Source organism: Kogia breviceps, chromosome 19 (assembly GCF_026419965.1).
Source record: "Kogia breviceps isolate mKogBre1 chromosome 19, mKogBre1 haplotype 1, whole genome shotgun sequence".
NCBI lineage: Eukaryota > Metazoa > Chordata > Mammalia > Artiodactyla > Physeteridae > Kogia > Kogia breviceps.
The window spans coordinates 19,455,676-19,479,986 of NC_081328.1; the positions used below are offsets into that span (position 1 = coordinate 19,455,676).

Genomic DNA, 24,311 nt, shown 5'->3' on the forward strand with positions numbered 1-24,311 from the left:
TCCTGGGACATCCCCCGCGGTCCAGTGGTTAAGACTCCACGCTTCCACTGCAGGGGGACGCGGGTTTGATCCCTGGTCGGGGAACTAAGATGCCACATGTCGTGCCAAAAAATAAAATAAAATAAATCCCTTACCTCCTGCTGGCTCACATCTCAGGCACACACAGACGCTGTTGTCTTTCACTCAGCTTTATTTCCCCCCAAACCTCCGGTTCACCTTAATACCAACAATATCTCCCTTCTTTGAGTGTTTGTCATTCTCTCATAACTTCCCTATGGGAAATCGGAAAGAGCTGAGAAAGTAGATATCTGATCCAGCTTTTACGGTGAACAAAGATAAAAAGAGGTTGGGATGAGTGGCCTTGGTTACTATTGGGACAAAATACAAAGAATTTAATTGAAACATTCACACAGTCACAGCCGAAGGCAGCATGAGGATGGAAAGAAGTAGGGTTTGGAATCAGACAGATTCAAGTTTGGACTCTGGTGCTGCCCACTTATTAGCTTTATGTCCATAACCTCACTGGACTCCCATTTACTGTCTGGAAGATGGAAGGCTCTCTGAAGCTCTAAATGAGATGGGGACAAAGGGCCTAAGCACATGTGAGCCTTGATACACTTGCCTCCTGGACTTTGGCAGATACTAGTAGTTGCCCACCTAGCGTCCAACTCCTCCACGCACACTCCCTCCTTTCTAGTAGCATCCCCATTTTCTTTTATTTTTTTTAAATAAATTTATTCATTTTTATTTTTGGCTGCGTTGGGTCTTCATTGCTATGTGCAGGTTTTCTCTAGTTGTGGCGAGCAGGGGCTACTCTTTGTTGCGGTGCACAGGCTTCTCATTGCGGTGGCTTCTCTTGTTGCAGAGCACGGACTCCAGGCGCACAGGCTCAGTAGTTGTGGCGCACAGGCTCAATAGTTTTGGCACACAGGCTCAGTAGTTGTGGGTCGCGGGCTCTAGAGCACAGGCTCAGTTGTTGTGGCTCACAGACTTTGTTGCCCCGTGGCATGTGGGATCTTCCCGGACCAGGGCTTGAACCCGTGTCCCCTACATTGGCAGGCGGATTCTTAACCACTGCATCACCAGGGAAGCCCAGAATGACTGCTTTAATGAGAACGAGCTTAAAGACGAAACCAACACAAAAGAAGAGCAGAGCAGAAAGATGGAAAGGCCCTACGCCACTTGATGAGCCGCCAAATGAGCCAACCTTGGACATCATGTTACTAGAGATAACAAATGTTATTGTTTAAGCCTTTCAGCCAGGTTTCATTACTTGCAGTGGAGAGCAGCTACAATGATACATGGACCTTGAGGCTGAGAGTCTTTGGGAGTTCAAGTGCCTAACAAAAGCCATCAAGTGCTAGCACATACATAGTAGGAACTCAACATTAACGTTGTGTAGTATCAGACCAAGGACATATAACAGTCCTCTGTAGAAGAAATGTGTAAAAAGACACTCTGGGGGGACCTCAATGACTAGATCATGTGAAAAACATTCCTGTGTTTCTCCTTTGCCATCTTTAAAATGCCTTAAAAGCCACCCATTGGTATATCTAACAATTACCGAGCTCCCATACTGTGGAAAGAGCAAAAGAAAAATTAGAGCTTCCCTGGTGGCGCAGTGGTTGAGAGTCCGCCTGCCGATGCAGGGGACACGGGTTCGTGCCCTGGCCCAGAAAGATCCCACATGCCGCGGAGCGGCTGGGTCCGTGAGCCATGGCCGCTGCGCCTGTGCGTCCGGAGCCTGTGCTCCGCAACGGGAGAGGCCACAGCAGTGAAAGGCCCACATACCGAAAAAAAATTTTTTTAATAAAATTAAAAAAAAATTGTGGTCAGTGAACAATCCTGATCATTTCTCTCCTTTGTCGTTTATTTCCCCTTCCCTGGTGTCCTCCTCCCCGCCCAGCCAGAGTTATAGCTTGCAGAGGGATGGCCACAGTGCCCGTTACAGACAGGGGGGTTATTTCATACACTAGGGCACCAGGCTGTGGTACAGCTGGCAGGAAGAGAGGGGTAATTATATTGCATGTTGGAGCCACCGGCAATGAACTTCTACATAAAGCACTAGATTTACCATGTATTATTTACACCAGCATCAATTTTCCCAGCTGGCTCTATTTACTGTGCAAATTCTCCTCTGTCTGTTTATGGGCAAGGCCATGGTTCTGCACCTCTGGTTACTCGACACTGTGGAGGGGCCCCACAGGGCACCACGCACGTTAAACAAGTGGCTGGATTCAAGGGGACCAGGTCACATCTTCCTTTCCTGTTAAATTATATTCCTGGGACTGCAGTGAGCTCCCAGTCTCACCTGGTCATGGTGATGCAGGCAGGTTTGTGAAACCAAACGGGCAAGAGGGAAAGAGGAATAACCATTCTTTGGGGCCTCACTAGGGAAAACTGAAAACCCACCTTCTGGGGGGAAAATGGATGGCTCTGGGGCTCAGAGAATTTCCTTTGTATGTTTTTAAGATCAGGACCTAGATAAAGAAGAGTTCTGCACTTACAAGGTTACTTCCATCCGGTAACTCCAAGAGAGAGTTAAGAGAAAGGGAGGCCCATCTTACAGATGGAAAAACAGAGGCAAAAAAAAAAAAAAAGAAGAAGAAGGGGAGAAGCAAAGGCAAGCTAGAGGCCTCAGACTCGGTCACCGTGCTAGGATGGAGTGCAGGACGGCGATGCACGGGGTCACCTGTCCAGCCACCAGCATCCCTTTTCAGAGATGCCCAAGACACTGAACTCGGCGCCTGCTGAAAACATATGTGGTAGACACAAGGGAGGAAAACCTGGTACCAGCAGGAATTTCTGGGTCCTTCCACGGTAGCATCCTCTCTAGCCAGAAACACTGTATTTCCAGAGAGAGGAGCTAAGGACTAAGATGTCTGCCCAGCCCAAGAGCTTGTCTGCAGCCCCACCGGCTGGCAGTGAATGGCAGGCGTTACTGTGCAGGAGGGTTTGTCTCAATCAACAGCAAGTCACGTGTGACCTCCCTGTAATGCTGGGCTCTGCACTGGAGTCCCCCAGGTCCTAGGGTCCACCATCTCCTGCAAACCTGTTGGCTGGAAGAAGACAGGAGGGGAAGGTGAGTTTTTGAGTTGAGCAGCCCAAGTGGGTAGCCTCTTTGGCTGCAGGGTCTCAGAATCCAGAAGTTCCTTGATGAGACATCTGTGGGCACAGAAGCCACCCTCAAGGGCCCAGATTCCTGGCTTTCCCCCGGGGCTGGCTCACCAGACGGGGAGATTTGGTCAGACACGCCATGCGCCAGCTGCCTGATGCTCCTGCATCTTGGCCGGTGTCCAGGAGAAGCCGGGTGCTGGGAACAAAGCTCCAGGAGCGTCCCAGGGCAGGTCTGAGCTGCCCGCTGTCCCTGTCTCGGGTCATGTGATTGGTCACCTGCGGCAGAAAGAATCAAAGGCTTATAGATCCGTAATGCTGGTACAGAGAACATCTGCTCCTATGGCTTCATTTTATAGATGGGAAAGCTGAGGCCTAGTACAGGGAAACGACTTCCCCAAGCTTCCATAATTTATCAACGGTCTGGAATCAGAATCCTGGACTCCTGACTTGCGCAGAGCTCTTGCCACTAAACCACAACATCTCAGACTTGATTCCAACAAAAGGTAACAGGGCATGTGTCTGGGAAAAGCAGTGCTGTCCGCTTAGGCTCACTACAACCCCAACGCAACAATCGGGCATCCTGAGACCACGTGCACCCACCCCTCTGTGTCAGGGTGTGCATCTGTGTGTATACGTGGGAGGGGTTTTGGAAAGGGGGATCCTAATCTGGCCGGTCAGCTCTACTCTGCCCAGGCTACTCTCAGGTAAACAATGCCAACCTCACTGCATCCTCTTGAGGTTACCCCCTGCTCCCCATCCCACCCCTGGGCAGAGGTGTGGCTTGTTCATCATTGAATACCTGCTGCCTAGGCCAGAGCCTGGCACACAGCAGGTGCTCACATACATCCTACAGTCTGGAGAGGGAGGCCTTGGGACCCAGTATAAGAACAAAAGAAGGGACTTCCCTGGCGGCGCAGTGGTTAGGAATCCGCCTGCCAATGCAGGGGGACATGGGTTCGCTCCCTGGCCCGGGAAGATCCCACATGCCGCGGAGCAAGTAAGCCCAAGCGCCACAACTACTGAGCCTGTGCTCTAGGGCCCATAGGCCACAACTACTGAGCCCGCATGCTGCAACTACTGAAGCCTGCGTGCCTAGAGCCCGTGCTCCACAGCAAGAGAAGCCCACACACCACAAAAGAGCAGCCCCTGCTTGCTGCAACTAGAGAAAGCAACGAAGACCCAACGCAGCCAAAAAAAAAAAGAACAAAATAGAAGAACAAATCCCCTTATGCTGCTGGTGGGTGTGCACAGAAACTATAACCTTCCCGGCAATTTGGCAATGTCATATCTAGACATTTAAAAATATGTGTGTCCCTGACTCACTGATTATACTTTTAGGAGTTTGAGGAAATATGAGATATGTAAAGAGATTTAGGTATAAGGATGTTCACTGTAGTGTTTTTTTGGTTTTTTTTTTTTTAGATTTCAAAATTTCAACTGAATTTAATCTGCCTAACTCATAGCAAGGTGGCTACTTTAGGAGGAGTGATGATCATTTCAAGGATATTTCTCTCCATTCCAGGTTCACTGTAGTTTTATTTAAAATAGAGAAGGGACTTCTTGGTGGTCCAGTGGTTAAGACTCTGCCCTTCCACTACAGGGGGCACAGGTTCGATTCCTGGTCAAGGAACTAAGATCCCACATGCCTCGCAGCACAGCCCAAGAAATAAATAAAATAAAATAAAATAAGATGGTGTAGTATAGTTGGCCCTTCATATCTACGGGTTCTGCATCCAGATTCAACCAACTACAGCTCATATCCACAGCTGGTTGAACCCACGGATAGGGAAGGCAAACCGTATTTACTACCTGGTCCTTTAGAGGAAAGGTTTCCTGACCCCTGTAACATAGGTATTAAACAAAATAATATGTAGCTGCTAAAACTGGCATTCTTAAAGAATCTATTAAAAGATATAGGAAATGGTGGTGTGTTTTTTTTTTTAACAAGATTACAGTTTAGTTGGAAAGTTGGTTAAAAGTATATGTATATATGCAGAGAAAAAAGAGTCTACGGAGATATATAAAAATATTAATATGGTTTCTGTGGATGTGGAGATCGATTACAAATTTGACTCTTATATTTAACTATTTTTTACCCTCTTTTATGAGAAGCATGCAGACTTTTAAAAAACTACTCCATAAGCAGAAAAAGTTACTTTAAAAGCCAAAAGATCCCTTTCTATGAAGCTCTGGAAAAGGCAAAACTATTGGGACAGAAACCAGATCAGTGGTTGTCTGGGGCCGGAGGATCTTTCTGGGGTGACAGAAATGTTCTGTATCTTGATTGTGGTGGGGTAACAAGGCTGGAGATGACTGTATCAAACTTCAAACAAGGAGGTTATTCTGTATGAATTATACCTCAATAAAACTGACTTAAAGAAAGTAAAAAGAAAAACAAGACTGTCCCTGATCCCTTGGCTATTTAAGGTCCGATCCCCTCCCAGTCTGGTGCTCTAGATGACCCAGGGAAGTTGGGCTATGGTCCTTTCCCAAAGGGCCACTTTAGGGGTTCAGAAGCTGCTCTTTAAGGGAAGTAAAGAACTGTAACTAGAAAGAACATCTCCCCACTTGGTGAAGCCCAGGGACCAGAGATAAGGCAAGGATGGCTGGCCAAGACCACTTCCTCACCACCAGTGCCACGCTGAGGTCCCGGGCCAGAGTCTTCAGCTCTCGGGCCAGCTGCATCATCAAGGCCAAGCCTGGGGAAGAAAAAGCAGAGAGGGTGGGAAGCAGGGCATTGGGGACCAGGCTGGCTGGAGACAGGACTCCAGAGCTGGGAGGCAAGATCAAGACCCCAACCCTGGGCTCTGCCACACCACTCACCTTCCCTCTGCTGACCTCCCAGAAGTGGGGCGACCACCGCAGTGACCGAGTCCACAACCACCACCTTCAGAGTCCCTGAAGAACTGCTCACCTGTGGGGTTGATGGGAAGCAGGCGCCATGAACCAGGTGGCCTCTAGGGGGCGACCATTACCAGACAAGCCTGCTCTTCTTTCAGAAACTGGTAAGAAATAACCTCCCCCACCCCAAATACAGCTGGGCCCGTATGATGGAATTTCAGCAATGTCTTTTTTTTCCCACCTCCATTTGTATGTATAACAGATTTTACTGAAGAATTGGGTGGAAAGAGAGAGTTTAAATCACAGGACATCACAGATATCCTAAAACAATTAAATTTGAGAAATCCCTGCTCAGATCCTGTGGTCCCCTGGTTAGGAATTTTCTTAGTAGAATCTTTCTCCTTGTGGCCAGTCCCCCAGCATCTTGTCAGGCTCTCTTCTCCCTCTCCTGCTTACGCCCCAAGTTCCTAACTTCCTTTGCTGAAGAGGTCAGCCTTCTCTTTACTTCAGTCTTTTTCCAGATTGTGCCTCTAGGGCCTAATCTTCCATATCTAAAAAGGTTCCAGGGGCTTCCCTGGTGGCGCAGGGGTTAGGAATCTGCCTGCCAGTGCAGGGGACATGGGTTTGAGCCCTGGTCCGGGAAGATCCCACATGCTGCAGAGCAACTAAGCCCGTGTGCCACAACTACTGAGCCTGTGAGCCACAACTACTGAGCCCACATGCCACAACTACTGAAGCCCGCGTGCCTAGAGCCCGTGCTCCATAACAAGAGAAGCCACCGCAACAAGAAGCCTGTGCACCGCAATGACGAGTAGCCCCCGCTCGTCTCAACTAGAGAGAGCCCATGCACAGCAACAAAGACCCAACACAGCCAAAAAAAAAAAAAAAGCTCCAAATATAGACTATATAGACAGCCACCTGATAAAACCAGGAAACTAGGAAACATCCTCCTAGTTTCTTGGACCTAAAATGTCTCTTGTCCTTGAAGCTTCCCTTCTCTTCTCCCTTATTCCTTATATCGAACCCATTTGCCAATTCTGTTTCCATAACTGTTTTTTTTCATCTCATGTTGGCCAAGTCCTGGATATTCAGCTTATCTTGTCTGTCTTTTGCATGTCTCCCCCTTCACATCCCAGTTATTGACTCTTGGCCAGCCACTGGCTGTCTAAGAGACACTGGCAGAAAAGAGAGAGAACAGCTTCGCCTTTCTTTACTCTCTGGGAGAGCAGGTTGAAATCTCTGGCCAAAATGGGACAAGCCTTTTGCCGCTTGTAACGATGGGGCTATCAGGTATCTGTGGCAGACAGACCCCACGATCCCCACCTCTAGGTGTCTGAGTCCTCTGTGATCCCTTCCCCTTGACCCTGGGGGAGTCCTGTGACTTGCTTTCTAACTAGTCAAATGTCAAAGGTGTTAGGATGTCACTCTCTTTTTTTGGTCGCACTGCGTGGCTTGTGGGATCTTAGTTCCCCGACCAGGGATTGAACCCAGGCCCCTGCAAGTGAAAGTGCAGAGTCCTAACCACTGGATGGCCAGGGAATTCCCTGGATGTCACTCTCTTGATTAGGCTATATTATATGGCAAAGGGAATGGGCTGCCACCCCGTGATTACATTGTTATGTAAGATGGCGTGTTGCGTTTTGCTCTTACACTTGTGCTGTCTTGAAAAAGCAAGTGGCTGTTCTGTAAACTGCCTATGCAAAGGGCCACATGTCAGGAACAGTGGGCAGCCTCAAAGAATTGAAGGTGGCCTCTGCCAGTAACCAGCTGCCAGCAAGGAACTGAAGCCTCTAGGAAATGAATTCTGCCAAAAACTTGAATGAACTTGTAAGTGGTTCTTCCCCAGTTGAGCCTCCAGATAAGAACACAGCCCAGCTGCCACCTTGATCACGGCCTAATGAGACCCTAAGTAGGGGACCAGGCTAAGCTGTGCCCAGACTCCTGACCTACAGAAACTGTGAGGTAATAAATATGTGTTGTTTTAATTCACTAAGTTTGTAGTAACTTGCTATGTAGTAACAGAAATATATACCATCTAATGGCCCTACAGTAAAAAATATCATCTTTTGACCTGGGAATTGAGAGATCTGGGTTATAAGCTTTGTTCTTATCCTAAATATGTGGTGACTTTGGCCAACTGACTGCATGTCTCTGGCCCTCACTCTCCTCATCTCTAGAACTCAGAGGGTTGGATTAGGTCAGGACTACTTGACTTCATGTCTCAGCACATGCAGGTGTCATAGCCTGCTACGATTCCTATGGCAAGCACTTGTTCAACTATTATATGTTCTAAAGTTTGTAAAAATGCTTTACTTTATATACAACCCTGGGTATGCCCATGGGAACATGTTATGCTTTGGGGTGAGAGATAAAGTTTAAGATGAATTAAACTATCCTCTGAGTGTATAAATCAGTGCACCAAATCCTGTCTAAGCCCCTATCAGGTGCAGGGTTACCAACCCAAATGCCATTCCAAACTCCTCTTCCTTGTTAACAGGACTCTGAATGTGTTCAAGTACTGGGCAGAAATCTCCTGACATCAGGGAAGGTGGGCCCAACCCCTGGTCTAGGACAAACACATAGCTCAGTTTTGGTCAATTAGATGTAATGGGAACAGGGAAGCATATTGGGGGGTTCCAGAGGAAGATTTCTCTTCTCTTATAAAAGGGAAGAGGTACAGAAAAGAGGCATCTATCTCTCACTGACCTGAATATGGATGTAATATGGATGTGGGAAGACATGATGCTTTGAGCCACAGCAGCCACTTTGCAATCATGAAGGGGAAGAGCAAGAGAACCAGGCACACCAACCTATAGCCCTGACATTATGGACTTGCCAACCTCCAGACTCATGTGAGATAATTAAAAGTCCTCAAGGTTCAAGTGTCTGTCAGATAGACTCTATTACTTGCAGCTGAAAGTAATCTTAATGGATCCAGTGTTGGAATGCAGAGATGAATATGGCATGATCCTTGCACTCGAGCGGCAGACACAGCTGCCACACAGTCACCAGATTGCACATCTGCGTCTCCAAGCAGAGTCTGTAGTAGGACACCTGCCCACATGCAGACAGCACCAGCCAGCTGGGGGGAGCAGGGAGGGGCGGAAGAACAGGCTCACCTGCTGGGACACAGCACCTCGCAGGTCCTGCAGCACATCCAACATCTGGAAGATGTCAAACGCACGCACCACCTGGATCCTCTGGAGAGCTCCCGCCTGAAGAGGTAGGAGATAGAAGGGAGAGCTCTGGAGAAGAGGAGCAGGGGGTCGCGCAAGACGAAGAGGGAATTTTGAGGCTGAGCAGGAAGAGGCACTTAGACAGAGGGACTCAGGTCCAGGATGGCAAATGGGCTTTGTCTGATGGGCCAGTGCTCACCAAGGTGGCTGCCTGGGTGCTGAGCTGCAAAGCCAAGTCAGAGCTCTGTGGGAAGGAGGGATAGGACTGATTAGTGTGTCTTCCATGGGCAAGAAACGGGAGAGAAACACAGATGCTGGGTGTATGGCAGCCCTGAATTAGGGTATGGCAGGGGTGGGATGATGTCATAATGGGGAGGCTTGAAGAACAGAACAGAAAGTATTAGTAGAACAGCAAGTTTCAAAGCCAGAAATGTCTATTCACACAAATGGCCAAAATTCTTGCCACATTAGATAATGGGGTCTTACTTATGGTGTCAGAACCTCAAAGGAACCCAACCCTCCTGCTCTTTACCTGCTCCTCCTCATCTGGGGTTCTGGCCTGAAGTAGCTGGAGAATGCGGGAAGCTGTGAGCCCTCCATTGGAATCGATGTATAGGACGTTCTGTTGCAGGCCATGGGCCACGTTTGCAGCCACACAAAGACATACCTGAGTAGAGATGGGGCACTGGGTGAACTTGAGCCCTCAAGGAGTGCCCAGAATGGGTGCTCCCACCAAATCTTGTCCAGATCCCAGAGACACGAATGGGCCAAGTCCAAGCCCCACTCCTCACCACCCATCTTCTCTCTTCCGATCTCTGAATCACAAGCACACTGGCAGAAGCTTCCCCAGGGATCCAGGGCTATGCACCCACCTCCCCCAACCCTCCTGGCTGCTGGACGCACGTGTACCTGGGTTTTGCCGCTACCTGGGCCTCCTACGATTTCAGTCACTTCTCCAGTATAGAGACCAGCATCCAGCAGTTTGTCCAGGCTGATGGCAGAAGAGGAGGCAAGAGAATCAACTGAGGGGATTCGAGGGAAGGGAGGGGAGTAGGAACCAGGAAAAAAAGCAAGACATCCCTTCCAAGCACTGTTCTGTCCAGAGACATTCTAACATCTCTGGCCAGGAGGCTTCTCCTGGTAGAGTTTCCTTTGGGGAAAGCCAGCACGGCTAAACGTTCCTCCTCTGGCCCCTCATCCTTTCACTCTCAGCTTACAGATCACTCTAGGTGATCACTTCTCCACAGAGGTCTCTTTGCCACCCCATCCAATGGTCCTCTCATTCTCCATCTCAGCCCCTTCTGGGTTTCCTTGATAGCATTTCCCATAATTTGTCATTTTCTAAAACTTTGAAATAATTATAGATTTACAGGAAGTTGCAAAAAACAATGTACAGGGAGGTCCCATGTACCCTTTACCTAGTTTCCCCTAACGGTAGCATCTTTCACTATAAGATGTATTGTACTACACTATAACATCGCAAATTGACACTGGTGCAATCCACAGAGCTTATTCAGATTCACCACCATTATTTCCGTGTGTGTCTGTGTATAACTCTATGCCATTTCATCACATGCATGGGTTTATGTAACCACCTCAATCAAGATACAGAACATTTCCATTGCTGCAAGGCTCCCTTGTGCCACCCTTTTATAGCCACTCTCCTTCCATCCATCCACCCCTAATCCCTAGCCCCTGGCAACTGCTTAATCTGTTCTCCATCTCTATTGTTATGTTATTTCAAGAATATTATGTACACAGAATCACACAATATGTATAACCTTTGTGATTGGCTTTTCTCACTCAGCATCATTCCCTCGAGATCCAAGTTGTCACATGTATCAACAGTTTGTTCTTTTTTACTGCCGAGTAGTATTCCATGGTATGGATGGACCAAGTTTGTGTTTTTTCTTTTTTAAAAAAAATAAATTTATTTTTTATTTATTTTTATTTTTAGCTGCATTGGATCTTCCCTGTGGTACATGGGCTTTCTCTAGTTACAGTGAGTGGGGGCCATTCTTCAATGAAGTGCGCAGGTGGTGGCTTCTCTTGTTGGGAAGCACGGGCTCTAGGCCCGCGGGCTTCAGTAGTTGTGGCACACGGGCTCAGCAGTTGTGGTTCGCAGGCTCAGTAGTTGTAGCACATGGGCTCAGGCGCTCCACGGCATGTGGGATCTTCCTGGACCTTGGCTCGAACCCGTGTCCCCTGTATTGGCAGGCGGATTCTTAAGCACTGGGCCACCAGGGAAGCCCCCAAGTTTGTTTAACCATTCAACCATTGAAGGACATTTTAGCTGTTTCCAGTTGGAGGAAATTATGACTAAAACGGCTATGAACATTTGCATAGAGGTTTTTCTGTAAACCTAAGTTTTTATTTCTCTGGAATAGATGCCCCAGAATACAACTGTTGGGTTGTATGGTAAGTGCATATTAATTTCACAAGAAACTACTAACTTGTTTTCCAGAGTGCCTATGCTATTTTACTTTCCCACCAGCAATGTATGAGGTAATCCAGTTTCTCCACACCCTTACTAGCATTTGGAGTTATCACCATTCTTTATTTGAGCCATGCTAGGAGGTATGTAGTAATATCTCGTTGTGGTTTTAATTTGTATTTCCCTAATAACCAGTGATGTTGAACCTCGTTGGTGAAATGTCTGGTCGTGTCTTTTGCCCATTTTCTAATTGCATTGTTTGTTCTACTGCTGAGTTTTAAGAATCCTTTATATATTCCAGATGCAAGTCCTTTGTTGAATACATGGATTGCAAGTATTTTCCCCATTCTATCGCTTGTCTTTTCATCCTCTTGCAGAGCAAAAGTTTTTGGCCCAGAGGACCCTGGGGCAAGGACTGGGCCTTGTTCACCCCAGAACTGGCACAGTGGATGAAACACAGACACTCCAGACAAACGAGTGATAGAAGGTACCTATGTTATCAACACTCTGGCTGTGGAAGTCTTGAGATAAATTCAAGTCATGGCCAATCCTAATCCAGTTTCTGTCCCTAAACCACCAGGAAACAGGTCACTACCCACACCCCATATCCTGCCCAACCGAGAGGGCAGAGAGCAGAAGCAAGAAGAACTACAATCCTGCAGCCTGTGGAACAACAACCACATTCACAGAAAGACAGACAAGATGAGAAGGCAGAGGGTTATGTACCAGATGAAGGAACAAGATAAAACCCCAGTAAAACACCTAAATGAAGTGGAGATAGGCAACCTTCCAGAAAAAGAATTCAGAATAATGATAATGAAGATGATCCAGGACCTCGGAAAAAGAATGGAGGCAAAGATCGGAAGATGCAAGAAATGTTTAACAAAGACCTAGAAGAATTAAAGAACAAACAGACAGAGATGAACGATACAAAAACTGAAATGAAAACTACACTAGAAGGAATCAATAGCAGAATAACTGAGGCAGAAGAACAGGTAAGTGACCTGGAAGACAGAATGGTGGAATTCACTGCCGCGGAACAGACTAAAGAAAAAAGAATGAGAAGAAACGAAGACAGCCTAAGACACCTCTGGGACAACATTAAACACAACAACATTCGCATTATAGGGGTCCCAGAAGGAGAAGAGAGAGGAAGAAAGGACCCGAGAAAATATTTGAAGAGATTATAGTTGAAAACTTCCCTAACACGGGAAAGGAAATAGCCACCCAAGTCCAGGAAGCGCAGAGAGTCCCATACAGGATAAATCCAAGGAGGAACACGCCGAGACACACAGTAATCAAACTGGCAAAAATTAAAGACAAAGAAAAACTATTGAAAGCAGCAAGGTAAAAACGACATATCCTGCCCAACCTGTGGGCTGAAATTTCACCTCCTCCTCATCACAGCCTATACTAACCTCTATGTCCTGGCCACGTGCATCCCTGTCCCAACCCTGTAATCACCTCCATGGGCTCCAGTCCTTTGTGACGGTCCTTGAAGACCTCCCATGACCCCTCTGCATACGCCAAGCAGCACTTAAGTAAGCACCCCACCTCTTTCAATTCCAGGGCCCCCATGATTATAACCACAGGGCCCTGCTGGTCAAAACGCTCTGGTTACCACTCTGGCCCTGTGGCTTTTTGGATAACTGTGCTCACGTTGTCTCTGTGTAATAAGCACCTTTTTTTTTTTTTTTTTTTTTTTTTTTTGCGGGGGGTGGGGGGGTGGGTACGCGGGCCTCTCACTGTTATGGTCTCTCCCGTTGCGGAGCACAGGCTCCGGACGCGCAGGCTCAGCGGCCGTGGCTCACGGACCCAGCCGCTCCGCGGCATATGGAATCCTCCCGGACCGGGGCACGAACCGGCGTCCCCTGCATCGGCTGGCGGACTCTCAACCACTGCGCCACCAGGGAAGCCCTAAGTCAGAATTTCTAAAGGTGAGACCCAGGCATGAATATTTCTTAAGCTTCCCAAATGATTCTAACATGCAGCCTGAGTGAAACCACTGGTCTTAACTCTCCAGTCAAGAATCAACCTTGGGACTTCTCTGGCGGCGCAGTGGTTAACAATCCGCCTGCCAATGCAGGGAACACAGGTTCGAGTCCTGGTCTGGGGAGATCCCATATGCCGTGGAGCAACTAAGCCCATGCGCCACAACTACTGAGCCTGCGCTCTACAGCCCGCGAGCCACAACTACTGAGCCCACGTGCCACAATTACTGAAGCCCGCGCGCCTAGAGCCCGTGCTATGCAACAAGAGAAGCCACCTTAATGAGAAGCCCGCGCACTGCAACAAAGAGTAGCGCCCACTCCCCACAACTAGAGAAAGCTCGTGCCCAGCAACGAAGACCCAACACAGCCAAAAATAAATAAATTTTTAAAAAAGAAAAAGAAAAAAAAAATCACTAACTCACAGGGTCACTGAAGAGATTATACAACCTATTATATAACCTACTATGTGTCAGTGGCTGGTATGTAGCAGGCACTCAGTCAGTGTTAGTCCTGCCATAATCTCTCTTGCCCCATCCTTAAGGGAAAGATGGGGTAGGGGCAGAGAAGAGTTGCTCTGATCTGCTGAATAATAATGAAATACTGACATCTTGTGTTATAGGACAGTGGTTCTCAACCAGCGGCAATTTTGCCACCCTGGGATGGGGTGGGGGTCATTTGGTCACAGCTGGAGACATTTTTGATTGTCAGACATGGGAAGGGAGGTGCTACCTGGCTTCTAGTGGCTAGAGGCCAGGGATGCTGCCAAACATCCTACTATAAGTGCAGGACAGCCCCCCCCAAATAATTCTGCATCCCCAAAAGTTAGGAGTTGGAGAAACCCTGTTATAGCTTAAGAGAACTCAAAGTCCTCAACATCCTCACCACTGTTTGAAAAAGCCTGCTCTCCCTAGACTCAAGTATCAAAAGCCCGCCTCTCACCTTTTCCCCCAAGTACCCACACAAACCTTGCAATGCCGGTGGACAGGATGGCAGTGGAGGTCTTCAGCTCCTCGTAGAGATCAGCGCCATTGAAGGGGAAAGCCGAGAACTGAGCCAGCAGCACCCGCCTCAGGGCGACCAGGGCCTGCGGAAGGGGCGGGGAAACTCAGGAGAGGGCCGGGGCGCTCCGACCCGAAGCAGCCCAGAGTACTCGGCAGTGACCCAACAACGGAGGAGGCCCCCAGCGTCTCATACGGCCCCCTTATCAATCTCTGGGAACCCTCTGCTCAGGGATGGGCATTTAGAGACATCCAAGTTTGGAGCGGAGATTGTCAGCTCACCTTATAAGACAAGCCACATTTCTGGGCTACTTCCTCCAGGTCTGCTGAAACCAGGTCCACCACTGAAAACAAAACACGTGGGGTTGGTGGGCAGGAAGGGAGGCTCGGGGGCCTCCCTCACTTGACTTTTCCGCGCCTACGTCGACTAGCTGAGCCGCAGGAGCTGGCGCACGCCTGCCATCACCTGTCTTGATCCCGCGGCTCCGCAGAAGCTGGACCATGTCCTGGGTGAGACCCGGGCACAGTCCGGCCCGAAGCACACCCATGTTCCCTGGGGGCCCGGGGCCGCTCGTCCCGGGGACATGCGCGAAGCCCTTTCTGGACCAGCGCGGGAGACGGGAGGGAGGCGGGAGGCGGGAGACGGGAGGGAGGCGGGAGACGGGAGGGAGGCGGGAGGCGGGAGGCGGAGGCGGAGGCGGCGCGGAGGGTGCGGAGCCTGCGGAGACGCCGGCACCCAGAATCCTCCCTCCCGCACCGCGCCGCGCCGCAGCTTCCGGCTTCCAGGCTCCCTGCAGGGGCCGGCCTGCGGCGCCACCTGCTGGCCACGGGCCGGATGCGCGAGCCGGGCGATTGGGGCGGAGACTGCGCGGGCGGCACGGAGTTCCCCAGCGCCGAGGCCACCGCGCCCAGATCTGCCACCCTGCGCCCGCATGCGTCTCTGCTTTCTCCCCGATCTCGCCTCCCTGCAGGCCTCCCAGTTGCAGCCTTCTGTTCTGAACACTGGGCCAGAATGTTCGATCGGACGGACCATCCCTACGCTCAGGGCCGTACTTGTTAGTGAGGGAAGACAGGAAAGAGGAAATCAAATAAATCAGATAATTACCGATCGTTTGATGGGTGCTAAAAAGCAGCAGAGCACAGAGAGGGCATCTGCTTCTGTATTTTCCAAATAAAAGAATTTGTAAATGAAAGACAAAACCCCTGAGTATATAGAACACACACACACACACAAAATAATTTGGTATTTTTAAATGTCCTTTGCTTGACTTCATCCTCTGGAAGAAAGAAAACAACTTTACAGGGTTATCTCCTCACAATCCAGTAAGGTAGGTGCTATGTTTATTCCTATTTTACAGATGAGGAAACTGAGGTGCAAAGAGGTGAAGTCATTTGCCAAAGCTTTCACAGCCTGTAAGGGCAGAGCTGGACTTAGAGTGGACAAAGCCACATGTAGGTGCAAAGCTAGTGCTGTTTTAACAGCGCCCCCGTCCCCACCCCCCAAGTATGTTTTCTACTATGACACTTTTTTAAAAAAATATTTATTTATTTATTTTTTATTTAGGCTGCACCGGGCCTTAGTTGCAGCACGCGGGATCTTTGTTGAGGCATGTGGGATCTAGTTCCCTGACCAGGGATTGAACCTGGGTCCCCGTGCATGGGGAGCATAGAATCTTAGCCACTGAACCACCAGGGAAGTCCCCCTACTGTGACATGGTTTCCTTGAGAAAAAGAAACAACACAACATCTGGCCCATTTCTGTATGCCTCTGCAGCACCCACCATTGTCACTCAACACATGAAGACACTTGGGGTGAGGGTGTGGCAGAATTTAGAATTCCAGCAGTAAAACCTGGGTATATGCGAGCTATGAACCTCATGAACCATCCGGGCTTTCCCTGTGCCTACACAACTGGACGAAGGGGGTTTGCTGCCTAGGATTTCTGGATATAGAGTCTCAGGATTCTATAGACAAAGTCCCCCACTCCCAGAGGCCCAGTCCAGTACTGCCTGCCTCCCTCCATGCCCAGGTGCCTTTGTATCACCATCAATCTCCTCCTTCCTAGGGCAGGTCCGAAGGGCACCGGTGCTGAGTATTCTGAGATTTTCAGAGAAGGGCAGGGCTGCTGTAACCACAGAGCCTTAGCCCAAGGGGTGTTATAGTCTCTTCCTTGACCCTACCCACTGCTGACATTGGCCCTGGGCAGCAGCAGCCTCAGGTCAAGGGGGAGGCTGGCCCCTAATTGTTACACTCTGATTATGAAGTCAGCTCATTGTACCCCCATCCCACCCAAACTAAGGGTGTGTCCTCTGCCTCCAGTTTCTCTCTGCTTCCTGTCAGCTTGTCCTGCATGGTGACGGCAGTTGTCCCAAACAAGGTAGATGGCATCAGAGACACTCTACAAAGCGGGAGATGGGGAGGAGACCGTGCTGAAGAAGGAAACCCTCAACGTTTTGAACGCACTCAATCAAATGTCGAAGCCCTTTCCAAACCCCAAGTCTATGAACAGGACCGTCACTACCGAAGGACTCCCACTTTCCTCAAGGGGCAATTTGGTTAACTTCTTGGAGGAAGACGCCATCAATCTACCGTAAGACACAAGTCTGGTCCTTTTCTCCCTTCTAAAACCAGATCTGGGGGGGTGGGGGTGGGAAGAGGGGCTTGAAGAGGCAGTACTTCCTTGACTTATCACAGTCAAAACTCCCAGGGAAGAGCATGTGTGTAGGTTGCCTATGGAGTCCTGACCTCAGATCAGTTCTTGGAGGCATGCTGGCCTCCGCCTCCGGGAGGCCTTCCAGGATTAGTCAGAGATTTCCTGGCGGTGCCTGTCATCCTGCTTTGTCCTCATCACCCCCACACAGACCCCCTGCCCCCTCCACTCCCCGTGGCTCCTTTGCCTCACCCTCCCTATTGTACCTTCACCTGCCTGGTTATATGCCCCTAGTAGCCTGCCTGCCTTCAGACTGAGGTTTGCTGTTCCTCCTCAGTGATTCTGGGTTTCCTTTACTTCATTTCACAAAACTCTTTGAGCACTTACAAAGTATCTGGCCCAAGGTTAAGTTCTGAGAATGCAGAGCCAGAAAGCACAGTCTCTGCCTTCAAGGAGCTCCCAGCCTGGGGTGTGTGTGTGTGTGTGTGTGTGTGTGTGTGTGTGTGCTGGGGAGCTATCAGGCAAGAACTGAGAATATTACAGTGTTACAGCATGGTCTGTGCTATGACGGGACAACTGGAGGAACCAGAGGAGGCTTAGTGTAGCTTGGGAGGGGGTGAAGTTAAGGGAGGCTTCATGGAGGAGGTGACTCTCATAGGAAGGGAAGGAATTAGCCAGTGGAGGGATGGTGGTGTGGGTTGATGTGGACTGAGGGAACTGTCTGCCGGGAAGTTTCATGGATGTGTGACCTGGGCAGTCACACAGAGCCCGACACTTAGAAGTGCCCTGTGCTTAGTTTAATGCTCAGATGTCACTGTCCTGAAATTCTTAATAATTTCTGAAGAAGGGGTCCTGATTATATGAAAGGGATATGGTGTCCACTCCCTAAGGGACCTGTAAGTAAGCAGGTATGGCTAAAGTGATGGATGCTTGTAGGAAACTTCCTGGTATGGGGCGAAAGTCTTGGGCTAGGAGCCCAAGTTTAAATCCAAGTTCTACCACTTAGATATAGGGCCACAGACAAGTTAAATAAGATCAGGGACCCTCGGTCCCTCATTTGTAAAATGGGGCCAACACCATCCAGGAGGGCTGCTGTGAAGACCACTAAGGCTGCCTTCCATGCCCTTCAAGCACTGGTGTTTCCAGTCAGTAAGTCTAAAAATAGAGATTCGTTAGGACAATCTATAGTAAAACTGACATCCATACCCAGACTCTGCAGCCTATAAAGGGCCTTGGTGGGGGAATCATCTATTCCAAGCATCCGCCAAGGGCTAACATAAGAGGTTTGGACTGATCAGGATTTCTCAGGGGGAGGTTGATGGGGCTGGAACTCAAGGAGGAAATCTTTGGCCTTGACCAACCAGCCATGAAGCTGGAGGCTGTCCTGGCATAAGGGATGCAAGGGTGTGTGTAGGTTGCTGGATCTGGCTAGAGCAGCCCGGGGAGAAGAGGGACGAAGCAGTGCAGGGGAGCCAGAAAGCACCAGGGGCAGATGGGAGCTGTGTAGCATGGGGCCAAGGAGATCTGGGTTCTGGTTCCAACTCTGCCATGGACTCACCCTGTGACCTCGGTCAGGGTGCTTGGTCCCCAAAGGCCTTTGTGACCACTCTCTCTAGACAGGGTTCTTCAGTCTGGGAGTGGTGACCCATGAGTGGGTCAGGAACTCATTCTGGTTGGTGGAGACCAGTATTAGAAAAATGAAATAAAATAGAATTGAAAATTTCAAAGCACATCACACACAGAATAAGGATTGGTTTGTGAAACATTTTAGTTACATGTGTATGTATGAGTATACTAGCTTGCTAAGAAATATGTGTTTCTTACTTTGGCTTAAGAGAAAAAAAAAGATTTGAAAGCCAAATGTTTTGGATTCTGTACTTGATCAGCAAAACCTTTTAAAGAGCGGGGAAATATGTACAAGGTTTTTCTTTGTAATAGCAAAGAATTGGTAAGAATACAAATATCCATGTAATAGAAAACATACAGCGGTTGAAATGATTGAACCAGAGCAGATTAATCTAAAATATACAATGTTTTAAGTAAAAAACAGCAAGCTGCAAATGGGTATGTACTGAATGATACCATTTATTTAGATGAAGTTTAAAAATATGCAAACTAATAACATATGAATGTAACAACCTATAAAGACACATGGGGAATAATAAATACAAAATTTTAAATTTTCTGCCTCTGAGTGGGAGGATGAGGGGAGAGGTGGGGGAGTGAGGTATACAGGGGCCTTTAACTACACTGATAAAGGTTTAGTTCTGAGCTGGATGGTGGCTAAATGGAAGCTTAATATATTATAGTACGTTCATTTCCAGTTTTATTGAGACACAATTGAATTTTAACAATGTATTAGTTTAAGGTGCACAACATGATTTGATAATTGTATATATTGTTAAATCATTACCCTAATAAGCGTAGTTAACATCCATCACCACAGAGGTACACATTTTGTGTGTGTGTGTGATGAGAACTTTTTTTTTTTCCTTTAATTTATTTATTTTATTTTTGGCTGCCTTGGGTCTTTGTTGCTGCACGTGGGCTTTGTCTAGTTGCCGCGAGCGGGTGCTTCTCTTCGCTGCGATGCACGGGCTTCTCATTGCGGTGGCTTTTTCTTGTTGTGGAGCACGGGCTCTAGAGCACAGGCTCAGCAGTTGTGGCGCACGGGCTTAGTTGCTCCGCGGCATGTGAGATCTTCCCGGACCAGGGCTCAAACCCGTGTTCCCTGCATTGGCAGGCGGATTCTTAACCACTGCGCCACCAGGGAAGCCCGAGAACTCTTAAGATCTAATCTCTTAGCAACTTTAGAATATACAATACAATATTGTTAATTATAGCCACCATTTTGTACATTACATCCCCATTAATATATTACTCTCGATATCTTGGAGTGTGTCTATAAGCTTTCATAATTTAAAAAATTTAGAAAAGGGGTTCCCTGCTGGCGCAGTGGTTGAGAGCCCGCCTGCCGATGCAGGGGACGCGGGTTCGTGCCCCGGTCCGGGAAGATCCCACATGCCGCGGAGCGGCTGGGCCCGTGAGCCGTGGCCGCTGAGCCTGCGCGTCCGGAGCCTGTGCTCCGCAACGGGAGAGGCCACAACAGTGAGAGGCCCGCATACCGCAAAAAAAAAAAAAAAAAAAAAATTTAGAATGGAAGAAAAAAGTTTTTGAGCATACATGCTATATATTAATAAATATTGTTAAATGTTATAAAACCTAAGTAAATAAATTAGTAATTACATAATAAACAATAGTAAATAAATATTAATAAAACTTAATTTATTATTTTTCTTTTAGATACTTTTAGATATTTTTCCATATCCCGGTAGATCACTGTGGTCATCCCCTGGGGTGTTTGCACCCCACTTTGGAGGAAGGACTTAAAGTTTCAGCAGTGTTTCTAAAAATGTGGTTCTCAGAACGCTTGCATCAGAATCATCTGAGGATCTTATTAAAGATGCTTTAGCAGCTTCCCCAGTCCCATTCCATCTGGGGACCAGGGACCAGAAATATGCATTTTTCACTAGTAAGTGCCCTTGTGAGTTTGATGCACTGCTGCAGAGCAAGAATGTTCGGAGCTGCTCAGAAGCAGCTGGGGGCGCTGGGTAAGTTGTGCCCAAGGCCTGCCCGCCAGGAGCTTCTAGGCAGCAGGGGCCGGGGTGGCCTCCTTCGTCTGTCTCACCTGTCTCCCCTCCCACTCCAGGAAGCAGATGCCAATGGAGGATTCTGAAAGCAGCTCCGATGACACCAGCATCTCCCCCATATCATCCACTTTGTTGAATCCTATCAAATTGGCCGTGACCCAGTCCAACAGCAGCTTCTTTGCAGGGATGCTGGAGGGTGAGCTGAGCAAACTCAGCTTCTCCTCGATGGTCAAGAGTACAGAAAAGGGGGACCTGGCCCTCTGCCCCCAATCTAAGTCCCAAATAGCCCCCGGTGGCCTGCTGGACCTTGACAACCCTGAGGTGGACACAGACGCCTCCTCAACGCCCTCAGAGTCCTCTGTGGTCCTGGATGTGCCGGAGGTGCCCTTCATCTGTGAACACACGGTCAGCGATTCCACGGCTGTGGTGCGTTTTCCCCTCCTTGTGCATTTGGCAAAGGCTTAATGGCTGCCCCCGACGTGCCAGGCACTGAGCTGAGCTCACTGGGGCGTGTGAAGATGCCTGCATCCCAACCTCAAGAACCCCAGCACAAGCTAGAGAGGGCTCAATGCTGTAGGAAAAGTTCAGATCAAGTGCCAATAGGGATTCAGAGGGAAAGAAATATTACTTCCAGGTGCAGAAATAAGCTTTGGTGGCATTTAGTAACATTTGAGCTGGGACACAGAGGTCGGATTTAAACATCTAGAGATGGGGAAAGGCATTCCGTGGAGGGCTGACACTAGCAGAGGCTCACGGGTGGGAAAGTATGGAAGGAAACACCTTGGTCTAATCCAGGGCTTCTCATAATTTCCTGTGCCTGCGGATCTGATCATCTAGTTACCGATAAGATTCCTGGGCTTCATCCCTAGAGGTTCTGATTCAGTAGGTCTAGGGTGGGGCCTGAGACTCTGCACTGCTAACAATTTCCCAGGTGGTGCTGATGGCCCATGGACCACATGTCGAGTAGCACTGTTCTAGATACAGGGAGGGAAGAGAGCAGAGTTAGTCTGGGGTCACTTTCCAGAGGTCCTTTAACGTTACGCTACGTTATAGATTTTTCAGTAAGCGGTAACGATTGGCTTTTTGCAAAGCTTTATATGAGGTGTTAGATGCAATTTGAGCTATATTTTGGAAGATAAATCTGGAAGTCCCGTTGTTGGATGGCCTCGAGCAGTGTTTCTCAGTGTGGTCCCTAGACTTCCAGTAGCATCAGCATCATATGGCAACTTATTAGAAATTTAAATTCTCGCTTTCCCTACCCTCCTGAATCGGAAACTGTGGGCAGGGGCCAGCGGTCTGTTTTTGTTTCTTTTTTTAATAAATTTATTTATTTATTTATTTTATTTTTGGCTGCATTGGGTCTTCGTTGCTGTGCGCAGGCTTTCTCTAGTTGCAGCGAGTGGGGGCTACTCTTCATTGCAGTGCACAGGCTCCTCATTGCGGTGGCTTCTCTTGTTTCAGAGCACGGTCTCTAGGCACACGAGCTTCAGTAGTTGTGGCTCACGGGCTCTAGAGCACAGGCTCAGTAGTTGTGGCGCACGGGCTCAGTTGCTCTGCAGCATGTGGGATCTTCCCAGATCAGGGATCGAACCCCTGTCCCCTGCATTGGCAGGCGGATTCTTAACCACTGTGCCACCAGGGGAGTCCCCAGCGGTCTTTGTTTTAACAAGTCCTCTGGGGTATTGTGATGCACACCGGAGTTTGAGAATCACTAGCCTAGTTAGAGGAGAAACTGGAAATGGGAGACAAGACAGGTGACAGCGGGGCCAGGAATCTGCAGTGTTATAAAAACTCTCTGAGATCCTGGCTTGGCAACCACTGTTGTAGTACAAAGTGTATGGACTCTGGAGCTATTGGTTTGAACCTTGGCTCTGCCACTTAACTGCTGTGTGACCATGGGCCAGCTACTTGCTCTCTCTGAACCTGTAACCCCATCTGCAATGAGTGAGGTGGACGAGATGTTGGCTAAGGTCCCCTTCAACTGACACACAGTCTAGAATATGGAGTGAGGGTACACTCTGAGGTTGGTGAGGTTGCCCAGGGAGAGTTGCTCATGCTTTGGGCTGGTGGGGCCATATTTAGCGTTGCGAGTGCCTAACACTTTCCATTAGCTCTACCTCAGCTCCAGCAGGAGCAGGGATGGGAGTGGGGTCTTCTGACCCACGTTGTGAGGGATGGCGGGGTGGTGAGGGGAGGCCAGGCCAGGCCAGGTCTGAGGAAGCCTTGTGGGTTCTCTTCCCCTAGATTTCCTGGACCTACGCCCCAGGCAAGCAGCAGGTCAGTTTCTACCAGGTCCTGTTGCAGGAGGTGGTCAGGAAAAATGATAGTGAGATGCCCAAGGCAAAGAATCACCCATGGATCTTCAGTAAGATCTTCGGCACCACCGTCAAGCTGATGGAGCTGAAGCCTAACACGAGTTACTGCCTGACTGTCCGCGCAGCCAACACCGCTGGGTTGGGGAAGTGGTGCAATCCCTACAAAGTGAGCCCTGGGAGAAGGCAGGCCCGAGGGGTGTGGACCAGGGGGTTTGGAGGTTGGGAACACCCCTATACCCGCATGACTCGTCCTCCTGCTGGCTTTCCTTCTCCGTGGGCAAATAAACCTCAATTCCAGGCCACTCTCCTCTGGGAGGGTTCAGGGTTCACCCACTTTGGGGCCCACTGGGAATGCAAATTGATCTTTTTTTCATTCATCTCTAACGAAAGTCTCCCAAAGCCATTGGCTTCTGGATTCTTCAACTTAGTATCAATAATTGTGAGTGGGTCAGGAAGTCAAGGGCACTGAGGGTAAGAGAGGGAAGAGGCTAAAGCGGGACAAAGAAGGGAACAGCCTGGGGGTGGGCAGGAGAGGCCCCAGTAAAGACAGTACACAACTGTGGACGCATAGATTTGAATCATGCCTCTTTGTTCCTGTTCCTGGTGTCAATGAATAGGTTGGTAAGGCTGTCGGAGACCCCATCCAGCAGACAAACGAGGGGGTGGCAGAGTCCAAGAGGTGAGCTCAGGGTCAGGAGTTCTGAGGACTTCGGTTTATTTCAGTTTGCAACCGTTGCTACAGACTTGAACAGCTTCCCTGAGAACAATCCCATCCAGATCACTGTGCAGCGCAAGGAACTCCAGCGGAAAACCATGTCCATCAGGTTGGAGGACATGCGGAGGTTAGAAGATCTGGAATACCTCTTTCCCTACTAACCGGGAGGGCCCCAGGAAGCTCCTCAACTACTTCCAGCTCCAGCCCAGGGCCCTTAGGAACCCAGAACCATGAAATGTACCAGCAGCCTCAAGCCAGGGAACCGCTGACCACCTTGCTGGGCCTGGGCCTGGGCCGAGGCCAGATGGGAGCTCCATTCACCTGGAGACACCGCAGGCCAGGCCAGGTCAGATCAGCCTCCACTGCCCATAGCTGCTAGGCTTCCTTCCCCAGATCTGGGCTGGTCCAGCTCCCTCATTAAAAC

General features: G+C 49.1%; 3 protein-coding genes across 5 annotated transcripts in view; 1 reads left to right on the plus strand and 2 right to left on the minus strand.

The window, feature by feature from the left end:
• RFFL (ring finger and FYVE like domain containing E3 ubiquitin protein ligase) overlaps window positions 1–3,302 on the minus strand; it is a 74,717-nt gene extending 71,415 nt beyond the window's left edge. Inside the window, exon 1 of the mRNA XM_067021806.1 lies at window positions 3,229–3,302. The gene's annotated coding sequence lies outside the window, so the exon portion shown is untranslated. The remainder of the gene's footprint in view (window positions 1–3,228) is intronic.
• RAD51D (RAD51 paralog D) lies at window positions 171–15,342 on the minus strand. 3 transcript variants are annotated; one of them, XR_010838281.1, is made up of 11 exons: window positions 15,024–15,342; window positions 14,840–14,901; window positions 14,525–14,643; window positions 10,044–10,125; window positions 9,667–9,801; window positions 9,078–9,173; window positions 5,941–6,031; window positions 5,746–5,816; window positions 3,229–3,393; window positions 1,673–3,059; window positions 171–1,031 (listed from the first exon to the last, which is right to left on the minus strand). XR_010838281.1 is itself a non-coding variant. In XM_059048672.2 (11 exons), the coding sequence occupies exons 1-11, from the start codon at window positions 15,103–15,105 to the stop codon at window positions 2,976–2,978; spliced, it is 1,032 nt and encodes a 343-aa protein (XP_058904655.1). In that variant the 5' UTR covers window positions 15,106–15,327; the 3' UTR covers window positions 171–2,975. The 3 variants fall into 3 exon arrangements, 2 of the variants coding, with proteins under 2 accessions (XP_058904655.1, XP_058904656.1); XM_059048672.2 differs by adding an exon at window positions 9,334–9,378 and having other exon boundaries at window positions 171–3,059; window positions 15,024–15,327; XM_059048673.2 differs by having other exon boundaries at window positions 171–3,059.
• A 1,480-nt stretch (window positions 15,343–16,822) lies between these two features.
• Window positions 16,823–24,048, plus strand: FNDC8 (fibronectin type III domain containing 8). Its single transcript, XM_059048674.2, has 4 exons — window positions 16,823–17,147; window positions 20,917–21,283; window positions 23,102–23,338; window positions 23,896–24,048. The coding sequence occupies exons 1-4, from the start codon at window positions 16,939–16,941 to the stop codon at window positions 24,046–24,048; spliced, it is 966 nt and encodes a 321-aa protein (XP_058904657.1). The 5' UTR covers window positions 16,823–16,938.
• The last annotated feature ends 263 nt before the right edge of the window (window positions 24,049–24,311 follow it).

Bases quoted from the DNA above. Each gene is read 5' to 3' on its own strand.
- RAD51D (XM_059048672.2), bottom strand. From the start codon at position 15,105: ATGGGTGTGCTTCGGGCCGGACTGTGCCCGGGTCTCACCCAGGACATG. The intron at 10,126-14,524 runs GTTTGTGTGGGT...TTCTGCCATCAG, and splicing joins CTGTCCACCGGCATTGCAAG to CCTGGACAAACTGCTGGATG. The intron at 3,060-3,228 runs GTGAGCCAGCCC...GTCTTCTTCCAG, and splicing joins TGACCAAATCTCCCCGTCTG to CCAACAGGTTTGCAGGAGAT.
- FNDC8 (XM_059048674.2), top strand. From the start codon at position 16,939: ATGGCATCAGAGACACTCTACAAAGCGGGAGATGGGGAGGAGACCGTG. The intron at 17,148-20,916 runs GTAAGACACAAG...CTCCCACTCCAG, and splicing joins GAAGACGCCATCAATCTACC to GAAGCAGATGCCAATGGAGG. The intron at 23,339-23,895 runs GTGAGCCCTGGG...GGTTTATTTCAG, and splicing joins AGTGGTGCAATCCCTACAAA to TTTGCAACCGTTGCTACAGA.